Source organism: Oreochromis niloticus, linkage group LG7, assembly GCF_001858045.2.
Source record: "Oreochromis niloticus isolate F11D_XX linkage group LG7, O_niloticus_UMD_NMBU, whole genome shotgun sequence".
In the NCBI taxonomy this organism is placed as follows: domain Eukaryota; kingdom Metazoa; phylum Chordata; class Actinopteri; order Cichliformes; family Cichlidae; genus Oreochromis; species Oreochromis niloticus.
This window is the reverse complement of record NC_031972.2, coordinates 7290353-7307270: the sequence shown is the minus strand read 5'-3', so window position 1 is coordinate 7307270 and position 16918 is coordinate 7290353. Positions and strand designations below refer to the sequence as shown.

The window sequence follows — 16918 nt, the reverse complement described above, 5'->3', positions numbered from 1 at the left end:
TGTCTCTGTCTTGATGTACCGTGAACTGTGAAGACCGTTGTTACATTATTAAGACTGAACAGCACCACAATCACAACTTAATTTGGGGCTTTACTAAAATGGGAGAGCCACTCACTGTTTCATCATGCAGAACCCAGTCATTACATCTTGGTGGATGCTGCTGTGAGCAGAGGCTCTTAGGTTAACCTCTTCTCTCCTCTCCCATTTTGTTAGAATTAATGAAGTCGATGTGTAGCTTTAAAGTGCAGGGGGAAGAAAGCTGCATATGGCAAATGGCCTGATGTTGTCTGCAAAGGTTTGCCACACACTGCACTGAGGTTGTTTGCATGAAGTGAGTTCAATGAAGTCAATTTTGCAAGAGGGAGCATAAGGCACGTAAAAGCAAATCGAGTAAGAAGTAAAGTTCTTACTTTACTGAACAGTGCATCCTTGGTATGAATTCATTAAAGGTTTGATCATTTTCTCCAATAATCTATTTCAGATGCTGCTATATTTCTTTTAATTTGCTGCCCCACATCTCGAGCAGATACTTTGAGGTGGTATTCTTACAGAGTTTGTTTCTACTAGCATGCAGGTTTTTATCACAGTCTCAAAGAGAGCATTATGGTCATAACAGAAGGTAACTGAGAGTACTTGGTTGTTGTAAAGCCTCCTTAGACGTTTACCTGTCCATCTCTAACCATGATTCTTGGTACACAGAAAATGAATCACATGTTTAAGTCACTGTGTTTGCCTCCTTTGATACAAGGAGATGCAGACTTCTTTAGATCATCCACATCTGCTTATACTACTTCTATCAAGTTATGTGTATAACTTTACAGAAAGTATGTATATTAAATATTGATTTTTGTCCTCATAAAACGGCAGGATATCAGATGGCACGTTGGAATTCCATTGGTTACCAGAAGAGACTTATTTGACTGCGTTTTATTGTAATTTGGCATTAGTAGCCACTCTTGTCAATCATACTGGAAATGAACATGCCACCACTGCCTCTCCACAAAGCTTTTGTGACCCCATCAGGGACGGGCTGAGGGTGGAATAATTTCCCCTAACTAGAACAACCTCTGTAATCACTGATTACCACCTACAATCTTCTGTAATCAGCCACCTCCATCTTGCTACAAAGTGTGTGTGTGTGTGTGTCAGAAAGAGAGGGGGGGGGCTGAACACACGCGTAGGTTGTTAATGAGGAGTTTTGTTGTAACCTTAAGAAAATGAGGGAAATGCAAGAGAGCAGGATGAAATATCACAGGCGCATACGAAGGATTGAGTGACCTCCCTGACGCAGTCTCTTACTAGTAACTGAATGAATTAGTTTTACTGAAAAAAATACTTTTTGACTATTTTTCAATTTGATTGGACAGTGGGGCAGAATCAAACCCAGGCTCCTGCAGCCTTTTGCCACATTAGTCCCATGCTAAACCAGGTAAGTTAAAGAAAGACCTTTATTTTTAATTTTTCTAACAACAAAGCCACCTCCATGCTGGAATAAAAACTCTGTCAGGGCATATTGATGCTTTACGCACATGCATCATTTCATAGGAAGTCTCTGGCACAATGCTGTTTGGAAGAGGCATCAAAATACAATAAAAATGTAAAGCCTAACCGTTGTGATGGTTTGAAGGAGAGCTTTGTATCTCAACACAGTAACACTGTAACTCAGTTTATCTATGAGATAAAGACACACTTATAGATGCTAGGAATAATACACAAAGCTAATTACCAGGTCGTGTTCAGGGAGCCAGCTGAGAGAGGGAGGGTGTATCTCCTCCTGGGTCAGTGATCTGTGTGAATTATAGATCACAGTTTTCATATCCTGGGTTTTGTAGCTGGGCCCATGTGAAACACTCGACAGAGGGAGAGAGGAGGGGGCAGGATGACTGAGGAAGAACGGGGAGGACGGGCTGGACCTCGGTGGATATACACTCTACCTAATACATGTTGCACTCACTGCATATTTTAAAGTGTTCTGCAGCTGTTTGAGCTGGATTAACATCATTAACTGGTGCAAATGTGTTTAAAAGTTTGGATAGTTTCAGATGTGTCAAACCAAATTTTATTAATGTTTGGTAAAATGGCACGTTATACAGCCTGGTGTCATACAGGGGCTCATCAGATGGCCTCCATTGTTAAGTCAGGATCTTTAAAACAGTCTTTAAAACGCCCTGCACAGTGTTTTGACTCCTTTGTGTATTTATCAGCACCTAGTCGGAACTTTATGTATCTGTAAATTTTCTGCTTTTGTACTTTAAGGATGCATAATGACTGTTCACAACATTAAATAGATCGGCAAGTCTAAGAAACAGTTGCTTTATATACTGTTAGCATTGTAGCAGCTGACTTCTTGGTCGTATTTTTCCATCTGCACTTTTAGAATGGTCAATAAAAGGTTTATTTAGGTTGTTTCTCGGTTAACCTTGTTAACACATACATCAAGCACTAAAAGTAGAGTTGTTAGTTGTGCTGAAAAGTAATGCAGTAGTTTTTATTCATCAGTTAATTCTACAAAGGGAAAAAAAGCGCCAGTATTCAGTGTCAGCACCCGCTGTATTTAAAACAGCACTGTGTCAAGGTACTTGTCAGGAATGTGCTTTTACTTTTAAGTGCCTAAAATTTAAAGGGACATTTTCAGTAAGGACACGAACGTGATCTCTTATAACAGCCTCATGTCACTGAAAATGTCCTGGAAAATGAATTCTTGAAAAAAGCTGAAAAAAACTCTGCCTGCAACTGTAATAGCATAAAAAATATATTTGTTATACTGTTTCCAGCCTCGGGCCCTCTTGTAGCGTTGCTGTATCTGTTCTGTGTGGCAGGTTTTCCTAAATGGAGCTGAGCCGTTGCTTTTGTTTTACACACTTCTGTGCATTGCTTTATACTAATTGTGATTTTCAATTTCATGTTTACATCAGTTAATTTGAATAAATGTAATTCTTTAGTGCAGCAATGACAGAAAAAATGGGGGAGAGAGGGAGAGATGGGGAATGGTGTGCCACAGAGCTGTTAGGCCTTAAACGCCTTGGCCATTAAGGCACTCCATACTTTATTTTCTCTAAAGTTATACTGGTGGCATGTTTTTGGATACCCAAATTGAGAATTTTTTGAATTCTGCACAGTGCCTTTAAAATTTCATACTTCATATTCTTGGTAGCTTGTGTGTCCCTACAACTCTCCAGTTTGTCAAATCTTATTTTCATGGTTTGCTTTGATGCAAACCTTTGCAAGTGGTGCCCAAATGTTACAGTTATGATCAGCGATCTTGCACACACGTTCATGTGAGCTCATGCACTCTTCCATTTTATGTGAGATTGAAATCTGTCTTCATGTTAGGTTTATCAATGCTTAAAAACTTACAACGACATAATAAGGTAACATATATATATATGGGAGGACACATTAAGGAGAGTATCGACAAGGAAACAAATAAGCCTCTTGTTGTTTGTGACACATCCATTCATTTCCATCCAGTCTGTGGATAATGGCTCTGTTGTGTTGTTGCATTAAATCTTGTGTCTGTTTTGTAAATGAACATTTGGATAATTGTGCTAAGGGCAGTTATATCTCAGCCTTCATCTATTAGTTTGCCTCTACCGACCATCATACCTCTTATATCTTAGATCATTCTTCTTGCAAATCTGCTGATTTATAAGGCACATGCATTTACATTTACCCAGAGGGAATTTCCTACCAATATTTTTTTGTTTGCTATAAATGCTAGCACTCAGCTTGTCTAACTTAAGACAAAGCATGTTGAATATACCAAATAAATGGCAAGACTATCAGCATTTTCCAATTTAAATACTAAATGTCCACAGTTGACTCGCAACACCCTCATAAACTATTCAATAAAACTGATAAGATTCTCCTTTTTCATTTCTGTTTATTCAGACGTGTATCCCTCTTAAATAATTGAATCTCAGCGTGGTAGTCATTAATGTGTCATCGGCGCCTCCTGAATAAAACAGTAAGTACAAATTGGACCACAAGCCTAAATTCTGTAATCTGGTTGCTATTTTACAGATAGTTGAGCTTTTATTGGATGTTTTTGAAAACCAGAACTAGCTGACTGCACTATTCTGCACACAGATACGGATGAGTTTGGCTCTTTCAGTGTATGCTTGCTTGTGTGCATGTGTGGAAGTCACTGACTATGATAATGGAAGTCAATACAGAAGCCTGTGTGATTCGCTGTCTCACGGGAGCGTTTGTCTTTGATTAGAGTGCAGCAGAGAATGGGTGAATGCACAGGAACCTTAATTGTCTTCCTGAATCACTGCACTGTGAAGCCTGACAGTAAAGCTGACATGACCGACTGACTCCACTCTCTAGAGTACATGTGCAGTCAGTTATGGCCTGGTGTTCAACAGTCAGGTTTTCATGTATTATTCTGAAAAGGTTTTGGCCTTAAACATGTCTTAAGCAGTACATGAAAGCTGGCAGTTTTATTTCTTTGTCACCGTTGCCTGTCAGGCCCCAACGTTAGCAGCAAAAATAGAATTCAGATTCTCTCACCATCTCTTAAGTTTGCAGACTGAAGACATCTGGGTGAAGCAAACTGGTTCAGCTGTGTCCAGCTAGCTAATTAAGCTGAAGTTGCTCCATGAGTTGGTGGAAAATACTTTGGTTGACTTTGAAATGTTTCCAGGTGATTAGCTTTGACGCACCATAATCTCGCCGGGGCCTTTCTGTATGGAGTTTGCATGTTCTCCCCATGTCTGCGTGGGTTCTCTCCGGGTACATCAGATTCCTCCCACCAAAGACATGCAGTTAAGTTAATTGGCCATATGTGTAAATGTGAGTGTGAATAGTTGTCTATCTCTGCGTGTTGGCCCTGCAACAGGCTAGCGACAAGTCCAGGGTGTACCCCGCCCCCCTACAGTAGCTGGGATAGGCTTCAGACTCCAGTGGATGGATGGATGGATGGATGGATGGATGGATGGATGTTTTCTTGATGCTTTCCTCCCTGGAGATCCAGTACCACCACTACCAGATTTTATCTATTCCTAAAATGCAACCTGATTCTTTTTTCTTTTCATTTTTCTACTTTTAAGGTTGCCAGACATGGCACATTCATCAAATAGACTGCCTAGTACCACTATGATTATGATTTATTGGGCTTTATTTTTGCTTTAAAATATGCTAGAGCTGCAGCTGTGTATTTCACCTTCTATATACTGACTAAAACAGTTTCAAATATGCATAAATAAAAACACTTCCATCCATTTTCTTCTACTGGTCCAGTTTAGGGTCTTCAGGGCAGTTGGGAACAAAACTCCCAACCAGCAAGTGGTAAGACCCACAGTTTGCCCTCGATGGGTTACCAGGACCTAAATTACTTAATAATATGGTCAAATATTGGTACATTAGAAATAATGAGGGTTAAAATTATAGAAACATACTCTTATTACTTGTGCTTTATTTTACATACATGTTTATATATACTGTAACCACTAGCCTTGGAAATAACTCTTCAATTTCTTATACAGACATGCTGATGTTCCCAACTTGGAGCGAAAATTAACTATTCATGTCAATTTTTTAGAATTTAGATTAATTTTTTGAGAGAGAAAGAGAACAAAGAAAAACCAAAACACTACCTAAAAGTCTTTAAATGCAAACTGTAACTTACAGTAAACTGTAAAGTACAGCCTCACGCACACGGCTTGAAATCCAGAACTGACAGATGTGCTGCGACTCATTTTGAAAGGACTGGCTTTTTTTTCTTTATTTAAAGCACACCCTCACACCGTTAAATAATTAAGTGGTCTCTGTGATAAGGTCATCAGAGTTAAAGCAGGAGTGCCAGTCTTATCTGAAACACTCAACTCCTCTGATAGTTTGCTGTGTTCATACTATCAGCGGAGCAGCTCAGGGACGCCTGCTTTGGTGCGTTCGCCAGGATGTCACTGTCTTTTTTCACCTTCTGTCTCTGAAAATGTTTGATTGAGGTAAAAAAAATTACAAACTTTTCCAAATTTTCCACATTCACAGGTCTGTCATCTATTTTAAATACACTTTCTTTCAAGGACTCACAGCCAGTCATGGCAAAATTTAAAACAGCTCTGGGAAAGCTGAATACCAACAGACCGATGCACTTCATCTAAGGTGGCTGGTGTAAATCGGGTGGATGAGTATTGTAGTAGAACGGTGAATGATGCTGACAACTGATGACTTTATTGATCCCTCTCCTTTCTTGCTGCAATGCCTTTGTGTATTGCAAGAGAAGGAGAATATCGTTTCAGCCTGGCTTCGTGCCTTTGTCTGCTGAATCTGAACTGAAACAGTAGGAAGTAGGGAGTGACATTTTCGTGTCCCAATGGGGCTACAAGATTTCCTTAATTCCACATTTCCTTTAAGGCAAAAGTGCTTCTTAAATTCTAAAAGTAAAAGTTATATTTATATATATCATTTACAGTAATTAGCACACACAGCAGAATAGCATCACACAGTAGTGGTCGTGTGGAGCAAAGCCACAGTCTTCATTTGAAGTTATAAGTTTGTGAAAGACAACGCTTGTCTCAAAGCTTCAGTGACACAAACCTTTCCTTTTTCACCACAGCTGTAACAAACTACATCCACAAAAGTCAAATAATCAACTGTCTGTATAGACGTCTCAAGTCTCTCATTATCCAGTAATCCATTACCAGCTGGCATGTTCTCCAAATACAGTGCACTAGTCTGTTTTTACTTGTTATTTTTGCCTCCCTATCTGCTGTCTGTCCACTGTGAGAAGCAAATCAACCATTAAATGAATGCAAGGAAGGAGCAAAATAAGATTTGAGCTGGAAAGTCTCTTCAGGATAGTAACGGACAGGAAGGCTGCAGTGCTGCGCTGTGATGTGTGAAAGACATGATAAAAGGGGGAAAAAACATTGACTTCACAGACATTTTGATGTTACATCTTTTGACAGAACAACTCAAATTATAAATGACACACGCTGTCAATCCTGTTTTTTCTCTCCAGGTGTATGAGAGGGGAACCAACGTGGAGCAATTTGTTACCCGTTTCCTGCTGAAGGAGTCAGCCAATCAGATCCAGTCTCTCCTGAGCTCTGTGGAGAGTGCTGTGGATGCCATCGATGAGCAGCACAGCCAATCAGGGTGAGCCAATGAGGGGATCGCTGGCTGTTATGTGTGAAATTTGGAATGTGCACATGTGTGTTTGTTCGTGACTGTGCACATGTGTCACGGTATTATGTGTAAAACTCAGATTGTCAGCGGCTGTAATGGGAACCAGGCAGTGTTTCAAGCACAAATCGTCTTTGGTTAAAACATCTGTCGCTCTTGCACGCACACGCAGAAACCAATTTTCATCTCCTTCATCACATTTTCATCACCTTCTATCTCACCTTCATTCCTCTTTTGTATCAATTGTGCGTAAGCCAATTCTCCAAATCCAAGGCATTTTATTGTTTTTTTGTCTTCTATTCTCCGTTCCTCCTCCTCACTTTTTTATCTGATTCTCTTTTCCCCCTTCCCTCCTCTCCATCCTTCTCCATCTCTCTATTTTTCAGTCATCTACCTGCCAAAGTGAGTCCACGGATGTCAGGGAAGCGCTACGAAAACACTGTCCCTGACTATCCCCCTAATAACAGAGTCAGCGCCAAGGAGGCTGTCAGGACCATCAATACTGCTTCAGGTGACAACTACAAACACACACACACTAAAGCACACGCTGAAGATTGCATGACTGGAGACCATCCTTCATGTAATTAGCTTCACATCCCATACTTTTAGCAAGGTTACAGCGGTCTGACTGAGCAGAAATCAAACTCTAACTGTTACTCATCAATTTTACTGCACACACACTTATCCTTATGTAATTTATGCTCCATTGTAAAACACCTAAATCAGCCACCTGCACAGGTCTGATGCAGCTTCCCCGTAGCAGAAAGGGCAGTGCAGAGAAATTCTCATGGAAATGAGGGTACGGGTTTTTGAGGAGTCAAGAGCTGAACTAAAAGCAGGGGAGGAAGACGGCGAATAAAGAAAGCGATGGCTAAGGAAGAAAAGAGAGAACATGGGGAGTTTATTTTTTTCAGCATATCCCACAAGGTGTTAAAATTTAAGGGTAAGAGTGTGTTAGTCCACTCAGCACTTGACTGTCTGGTGATTTTCTATATGAGGATGTGCAAGAGCCTCAGTATTCTCTTTGTAAAGTTCTTTTTCTCTCTCTCTTTTACTCTGTTGGTCTTTCTCTCTGTGTCATCCTTCACCAGCTGGTAGTTAGCGCAACACTGTACCCTCACTTTGACACTTTGTACCCTTCAAACAAATTGCTTTTCCAAAAAGTGACACCTCACATTTTTTTCAATACGGTTTTTGTACTTTAGTCTAATTACTTTGGAATTTATTCGATGAGACATGTACTTAAAAGTCAGGCATTTTCTTTAGTGAATGGACCCTGAGTTAATACAATTAACTCTTGGACTGCTAACAAAACTTTATGTAATGTCTGAACACTGGACTCTTGTGGTTCATTGACGTTATTCTGGCTCCAGCTCCCTTTGAGCTGGATCTCTGGCATAATACGCCCCGATGACTTTGCATAACCCTCCGAAATCAACAACAGTGGAAGTGGTGCCACTTTGCCTTAAATCTAAATGCAAAACATATACCTTGAAACAACTCTGTGAACTGCCTGCCTTGCCAGTGAAATGATGTGAATTTTAGAGATCTACTGCCTCACTATCAGGTCTAGAGAGCCTGTTATTCACTTAAACTGGGGCGCCATGCCTGCAGCAGACACGGTGCTCAATGTTGCTGTCACCGAGTCAGCCACTGACACCTCCTGCAATCTTGCATAAAGTCATTCACATAAAGTGAGGTTCTGATGGTCTTTATCACCACTGGGTATAGCTAAATGTCCTTCCTTCTGCTGGGCACTGCCCTGGTCATTCTGAGCACATGCAGCTCCTTTTACTTCTGCTCAGTTAACAGTGCCATAAACCACAGAAATCTCCCAGCATCCCAATCCAGTTATGAAGCTGATATCTGCAGAAGCACTCCTTTAGACAGGGACTTATTCAGGGACTAATTTATCCTTTTTCAGGTATTATGCTTGAATGCTTAATATTGATTTATTATTCCTTTGCACATCCTCACCATCAGTTTTGTCAAGTTGTCCTCCATCACTTCATTGATATCTTTTTTGATTTTCTTTTCAAACCTTTTTAACCAGTTCTTCCAGTGCAGTAGTTGCCCAGAGTTGTTTTGTTGTCAGAGCAGCTTCGTTCATTGGTTCACTCCCAGACTTTTCATTTGTTATTCTCAGTGACCTAAATTTTCAGAATTCATGATGGACACTATTACAGGGCCCCGAACTGCCCATGCAAAGTTATAATCTAATGACACCAGTCTGCTCTGTATCTGACCTTAATTATCTGCCACTAGCAATGTGAGCCAGCTGCCACAAAAAGTTAGGTTTTGTATCTCCAGGGAAGTGTGCAAATATTAGACCTCTTCACCTCCCTCTGTGTGAAATCACGGAGAACCTTTAATGCAAGCGCACACTTGAGAGGTTGCAGCTGTTTCTATTTCGGTATATTGCAGTTTATGCCAGATGGTTTCCAAGCTGAGCTTCACATGTTACAGAGCCAAATGTGCAGAGGTTAAATGTCCCTTGTCTGATGATTGGTCGTTCCAGCAACATCACTGCATTGTCACAATCAAAGCTCTTCTGACTTCCTTCATAAAGCGAGAAACAGACTATCATCCTACACGTGTTCCTTACCCCCCACGCTTTGGCAGAATGCAACAACAGAGTGTTCTTATTGTCAGGCTTCATCTTTTCTGATGGGAAAGTACTGGCAAAATGACATTGTCTGTTTAGACTCCGTACATGGATGTGCCTCATTTTTCCTCACAAATAGATATGTGATGCCAGCCTCCACATGTTACAAATGACTTGTCCTTTGCCTTGCAGTATATTTCCGAATCATACAAAGTGCCTGCCTAGCTACTTCATCTTCTACAAATGTGATTTCAGTGCATGGGTGGGTGCCATTCATGGTTTCTTTAGTTTCATGTCACTGGAGGACAATAATTTCCTGCATGGCTTGTGAGCAGAGAGGCTCTTTCTCTGATTGTACGAGGTCATCTATCCACTCTGATACTCCTGAAGAACATCCAGCACCTTCCATTTGTCTTCTGCTCAACTCTGACAGCTACAATCAAGAGTCATGTCCTCTAGTAGCATCTTTAGCAAGTATCCAATACCAGTCCCATCGACTCTAGGCTCCCGATTTGAATTTTGCATTCATCATATAACTGCTTCAGTGCACCAACACTGGATGAGTGAGATTCACTAGCTTTGACATATGCGCATTTCCAATGAGAACCTTCTTTCTAAATCTACTTTGGAGTATCTGAACTGCAGAATCGTAATCATTGTCTGTTTGGGTGAGCCCTGCCGCTATTTTTGCAGATGTGTTCAGGTAATTTTCTTGATATTGCAAAGGGAATTACTGCTATCTCATAGTGGCTCCAAAACAAGAAGAGACCCTACGCTTGAAACAAGACATTTTCTCTAATCAATGTAAACCAGGAATACACGTATTTCACAGGCTTAACTAGTTTCTTGTGTTTAGAAAGTAATATCCTTACATTGCTACATAACTTATAAGAGCATTATGGGTAGTGAAGTCCTTGTAATCAAACGTAAGGCAATTATTAGTGCATTAATTCACAAATAAACTATACATTGTCTTTTGTTTACTTTTTTCACAGCTCTTTTACCTTATTAAAGATTATTAACCTGTTAATGATTCTTATGAAAGAAAATACAGATTATATAGATATATATATTTGATTAAAGTAGTCATAACAGTGTCATCACAAATATTCACAAGGAAGAGTGAAAAAACAGATAAGTGGAGGCCCAGGTGAGAGGAAACCCTCAAAGGAGGAAGACAACCACATTATACACGAGCTCAAGCTGACTCAAAGGCGGGGATCTGACAGATGACAAGATAAAAGTCAGTAATCTCTGTTTTAATGTACAGAGCAGGGATCATACACATGAACGCGGCCCATGAAGCAAACATGGCAGCAAGTGACAGGCGAAAGAAAGACATGAAATCCAAACAATGCCTGATACTGTCAAAAACCTGTCAGGAGGGCATGCACAAGAAATACCCCAAAGCAAAATAAAACTCTAGAATATGAAAGATTAAAGACAGTTTGGTAAATATGAAAAGCAACAGGGGAGGTGTATGTGAAGATGAAAGGATATTTCAGAAAAGGCAGGAACATTAACAAAGAGGACGTGAAGCTGAAAAGGGTACAAGATGACCTGGGTTTACAAAAAAAATAATAATTTAGTGTATGGGTTACTCGATATATTTAGAAATTATCAGTGTTAGTCGAAGGTCAAGACTGTTACCTCAAGGTCATTTTAATGAGACACAGTAAAATTACAGTACCCTTTACAGTTGTTTACAGATGTTCATCCTCTTTAAGAAGCTGTTGCAGTGACAGTTTTGTCTCAGCTCAAAGGTTTTGGTGATTTATTAACTTGAAAATTTGAATTAGTTTCTAATATCTTCTATTTGGTTAAATCTGACAGACAATTGTGAAGATGTCAAAGCATTACTGATTTATTTCGTTATCAGTGTAACAGAGAATGATCTGCTGGGGTTTAACTAAATGTTGTGTGGCGATCACATAATATTAGTCTGAGATGGAGGACTCTGCTGTTAGGAGTAGCTTGACTTGTCTCCTTAACTGGTCACGCAGTATGAAAAATGTTCACTGTCACAGCATGTGGCTGATGTCATAAACAGTGCTCCAGTTTTGTGTGGCATGGCCCATTTTGGCTAAGATTTGAACATAAAACAAAAATTAAGCCTATATGAGTTTGTTGCCTTGACAGGTTTTTGAGATTTAGTACCCCCTCTGCTGCAGTTAGGTGAGAAGAGTGCTGCTAATGGCTACCTTGGTGTCAATAAATCTGTGTGCTTCAATGGGATGCCATAGACATACATATAGATATGGAGAGCTGTAGTCAGACTATGAGACAGAGTGCTGATTTATGTTGACACAGCTTTGTCATTCTGACAACACGCCGCCAAAGTTTGTTTACCTTGTGGCTCAAGAAATGCATCCTCATGCATGATACACACAGTGTTACAGCTACTTTTTGCGTTAGTCCTGGTAACGTGCTGGTACTCCCGGCCCACAGAATAGAAGAAAATAACAGGGAAAATCATTGAATGTTAATAGATTTGTTGCACTGTAGCAGTGGATATCAACTACTGTTGTTGTTTGGAGTCTCAGATTGTACAGTAGGTAATGCTAAAGCACGGTTGATAGTGGTAAAACCTTTCCTGCTCATACTTCATGGTATAGTTTACTATTTTTAAACTGATGCCTTTTTCATCATCTTGTAGCATTACATTTAAAAAACATGATACCATCTTCAACATCGAAGTGATCAAGCTCTAAGCTAGTTAGCCGTAAAGACTGGAATAAGGCGTCAGATGTTATTTCCAGCTGCGTGCATTCATGGCCACTCGCATAGTAGAGGTCATTGCACACAAATTCAACAGCTAGGTGTTTGGTACCGTGCAGCCAGGCAGAGAAGGTACCAACTACAAGCTTAATATTGTCTGTTTGATAGCTGGACGGCTCACGCTGGTGACACTGCTCTTGGATTCATGGTCACGTTCATTTGTGTGGATGCCTAGGGAAGAATGCTGTCAATGGCTTTAGCATTTGTAGTAACTTAATTTCTAAGTTGTGAGTTATTTCTGTTAGATGTGTTATTATGTGGATGCCCAAGGACTGCAAATGTAACTTTACTAGTAGCTAAATCATCTGTAATATATCTATTTTTCTTTGTGTGAGAAAAAGTGTGTCTGTTAAGCTAAAAGGTTCAACTAAAATGAAATGTGAAATAGCCTGGAGGTTTTTCCTCCTTCTTTGCTCAGGAGTTTCTTAAATATCCCTGCAATCACACCATCGCTGTTAAGCTTCAAGCTGCTAAACTGTTGATGAAGATTCTGTGCAGGACAAAAAAGGGTTATTTTTATTGAGTTGTATGAATTCTTTTTAAGAACTCACTCTTGGATATTTGGTCATTAACCCTGATGCAAGTGCAGATATTTTTGGGGAAGAGATGACACAGATCATTGACAGTGACATATTCAGTGTGCTGCTGGATGCTGGATAATAAAGCAGCATCCAGTGGATGTGGCATATGATGTGTATGTATAATACAGTGATTCAGTCAAGGAAAACATTCATATTTTTATCTTCTTTATCCAAAAACTCAAAAACTTACAAAACGAGCTGTAACTTTAACACTACACGGAAGGTAAGCACAGTAACTTTTACTCATTAATGTGACTCTGTACCTTTGTGTAAAAGAGAAAACTTACTAATGTCATTAGTAGCAACTTATGATTAAAAACCGTCTTTGGTAAATCAGTGGAGCATCTTAGTTAATGAAGAGAGTCTGCACCAAAAGCAAAAATCTGCTGAGTTTCATCTCAGGTTTGCTTCTTTTTTGCTTGCTCACAGTGAACGTTTAAAGCCCATCAAAGTGCATATTATATATTTTTCATTTTTTTGCTCATTTGATGTAAATAAAACACATTAAGTGCCGAGTATTCTCTGAAGGGTTTTACCCAAAAAGTTTTTGTCTTTAAGGATTAGCTTTTGTATCATTCTTTGTACACGATACACTTCTTCAGTGAGGATATAGTCCAGTTTACCGGCACTGTTTAGTGTTATTATTCTTAGTTATGTAAATTGCATTCAACACAACTTTTTTTTTTTTGCATCAATATGCAAAAAAAAGTATAATTATTGTTGCTTCGGCTTTTCTGCTTCTCTTGCATAAAAAGTAGTTGGGTAATTTTATACGGATGACAGTAAAAAGAAATTTTAAAAAAGTTTTTCAGTTCAAGTTCTTCATAGAAGAAAAATCAATTTGAGACTTTCACAAAAGTGACAGCACGAACTGTCTGTTTTTCAGTTCTTCCACTTTGTGAATCCAAGCAGCTGTCATCTGTCGGAGTGTGTCCTGGGATATGTTGGGAACAGAAAAGGCCACTGAACAGCATGATGCAGTCACAGGCCTGGAAATATTTGTGCTGAAAATTTAACAGAAAAATGAAGTTTGTTGTGCTGGATCATACTGACTTGGTACAAACTGGTCACGTTCTGGGTATCATCTGTGGAGCTCTTGCTCTGAACTAAAACCTCATTTGTGAACTGTTATAGCACTGCTGGGTCGCCTTGCTTCAGGCCAAAACAGCACCCAGCAAACAGTCAGACACATGGTGGGTGACGAGCTCAACGTCAAACTAAATGATAGCTCATTTTCTTGGTGTTGTAAAAACGCACATTATACTTATTTTGGTGCTCATGTCCAACTATGAGCATCATCAGTTTGTATTTCAGCAGTCCCATTAACAGCTATTCAATAGCAGAATGGCTGGTTGCAAGTGTTTGTTACACAGTCCTATATTTTCAGGAGCCTAAATGTCACTTCATGGGTTTCCATGGGACTGTGCGTTTCCACCTCCTGATGCTTGGTCAGACATCGCCTGAAGGGTCTGGCAGTAAAGGTCTTTCCTGCATCTGTCTTCAGATGTTGTTTTGGGTCTTTCTGCCCACTTTTTACTTTTATCTTCTTTAGGTGAAGTACATCCACAATGGAGTTGAAAGCAGGAGACTGAGTTGGTTGTTTCAGAATATTCCACTTCCTGACCTTTAAAAAGTCCCTGGTCATTTTCACAGTATGTTTTGGCTTAGTTTCCACCTATAGTCCGAGGCACTTTTCACTCAGTTTTGCACACATGGCTGAATTTGAGCTATTTCCATCTCCTGTCACATCATCAATAAACACTGGATGCCATGCATAACAGTGCCCCCAGTGTTCACAGGTGATGTTGTATGGATTGGATTGTGACCTTTCTACAAACTCTGTCTCTGCGTAATTCTGTTGCAGGTTAGTTTTATCTGTCCAAACAGCACTGTTTTCCTTTTTTGAGATATTTTTATGGCATTCTCTAATCTTTTGCCTTTCTCTTTTTAAGACCAGATGACACATTTTGTACTGAAATGTGTTGAACCCTTCTTTATTTTTCTGAAAGTCTGTTCTTACTCTATCTCTGATGGATTTGTTTGTTACTGGTCAGGCTAAAGGCTGGGTGTTTCACCCAAATTGAAAGTGCTTTGACCAAATGTTGTCACGGAAGCAGATGCTTCCAAATGCAAGTGACTAAGGCTACGTCCACACGTACACGGGTATTTTTGAAAGCGCTGCTTTTTCTGTGCGTTTGGGCCTTTCATCCACATGTAAACGCCATTTTGGATCACTGAAAATCGCGATTTTTAAAAGCTCCTGCCAGAGTGGAGATTTTCGAAAACTCAGTTTTTGCATTTACGTGTGGATGAGGAAAACGGACATTTAGTCACGCAACGTCAAAGGTGTCTTTTTTGATGTCAAGGTGTGTGCCAAGTTATCGTTTACATAAGATAAATTTCTACAATGGTGGACATACACAAAATACTGTTGCTATTAATCTGACTATCTGCAGTTTTTACACGCTTACATATACACACGCAGTTACTGTCCCTCCATTTAGAAAGACGGAGGCATCAGAGTGAACTTTGGACGTGGCTTCTACATTCAGCACAGACGCTTTCACAACCCAAATCCCGACGCCAACGTCATTGTCGGCTTTTCAAAAAAAAGCATATTTATGTATGCTGTATGCATTTTGTCCATTCCTAAGTTGTGAGTCTACACCAGCCATATTTCACAGCACTGTGACTTATAATTATAAATCGCTCAGACTAATTTTAAAATTTTCAGTTTCTTTCTTTATTGAATAAACTCTGGCCAAGAGAGCTGATGAGACAAAATCCAAAATGCTGTCTTTAGCTATTAACATTTGAAATGATGAAGGCATTTGAAAAGCAATACAAAATTGACTTGCCTTCAAGAAAAACACAAAACCTTTTCAGATGAGGTTTACTGTTTCCCTTACAGGCTTCTAGACTTCTGATTGGCCAACATTTCTACACGGTTAGGATTAGGCATGTTCTTGACAGCATTTGACTTCATTTTACTTGTGGACGAAGAAAGTTTTTCAAAACTGCACATGTGGACGAGATTTTTTTTTTAAACGAATAGGGAAAATCTCTGTTTTCAAAAATACCCATGTACCCAAAGAACAAAAGTCACCACCTGTTCCAAGTTCCAAAACTATTTTTGTTTCCATGGGAGTGTGCATATTAAAGAGCTTCAATTCTTGTAATAATATAATACAAAAATATATAATAGTATATAATATAGTATTCCATAATATTCAGTTCAAATTCAAGCTATGGGGTGATGACACTTGTGGTTCCTAGGGTATTTAAAAGTCGAATGGGAGGTAGAGTCTTCAGGCCCTCTATTATGAAACCAGCTCCCAGTTTGGATTCGGGAGACAGACACCCTCTCTGCTTTAAATTAGGCTCAAAACTTGCCTTAGCTCTGAGTCAAGTGACCTTGGATCCTTCCTTAGTTATGCTAGAATAGCTAGCTTTGGGAGATTTTCTTCTTCATTCACTTTTTTTTTTTTCACTTACTATGTGTTTAAACACCACTCTGCAGTTAATCATTAGGTATTATTAATCTCTGGCTCTCTTCAACAGCAGGTCACTTCCTCCCCTCGTCCCTATTTAGTTATGGCGGATACCTCTCCCAGAGCCTGGTTCTGCTGGGGGTTCTTCCCGTTAAAAGGGAGTTTTTCCCTTTCCACTGCCGCCAGAGTTCTTGCTCATCATTTGATTGTGGGGGCTCTCTATTATTGTAGGGTCTTTACCCTGCAGTGTAAAGCTCCTTGAGGCGACTGTTGTTGTGATTTGTTGCTATATAAATAAAACTGAATTGACTTGAATTGAGGTCTACATGTAA

At 39.6% G+C, this 16918-nt stretch overlaps 1 protein-coding gene across 2 annotated transcripts in view; it reads left to right on the top strand.

Annotated features, from left to right (window-relative positions):
* necab2 (N-terminal EF-hand calcium binding protein 2) overlaps nucleotides 1-16918 on the top strand; it is a 136038-nt gene that overhangs the window by 56948 nt on the left and 62172 nt on the right. For both annotated transcript variants that reach the window (XM_005449398.3, XM_005449397.3), the window contains exons 6-7: nucleotides 6968-7104; nucleotides 7518-7642. In XM_005449398.3, coding sequence (XP_005449455.1) covers nucleotides 6968-7104; nucleotides 7518-7642 — 262 coding nt within the window. The remainder of the gene's footprint in view (nucleotides 1-6967; nucleotides 7105-7517; nucleotides 7643-16918) is intronic.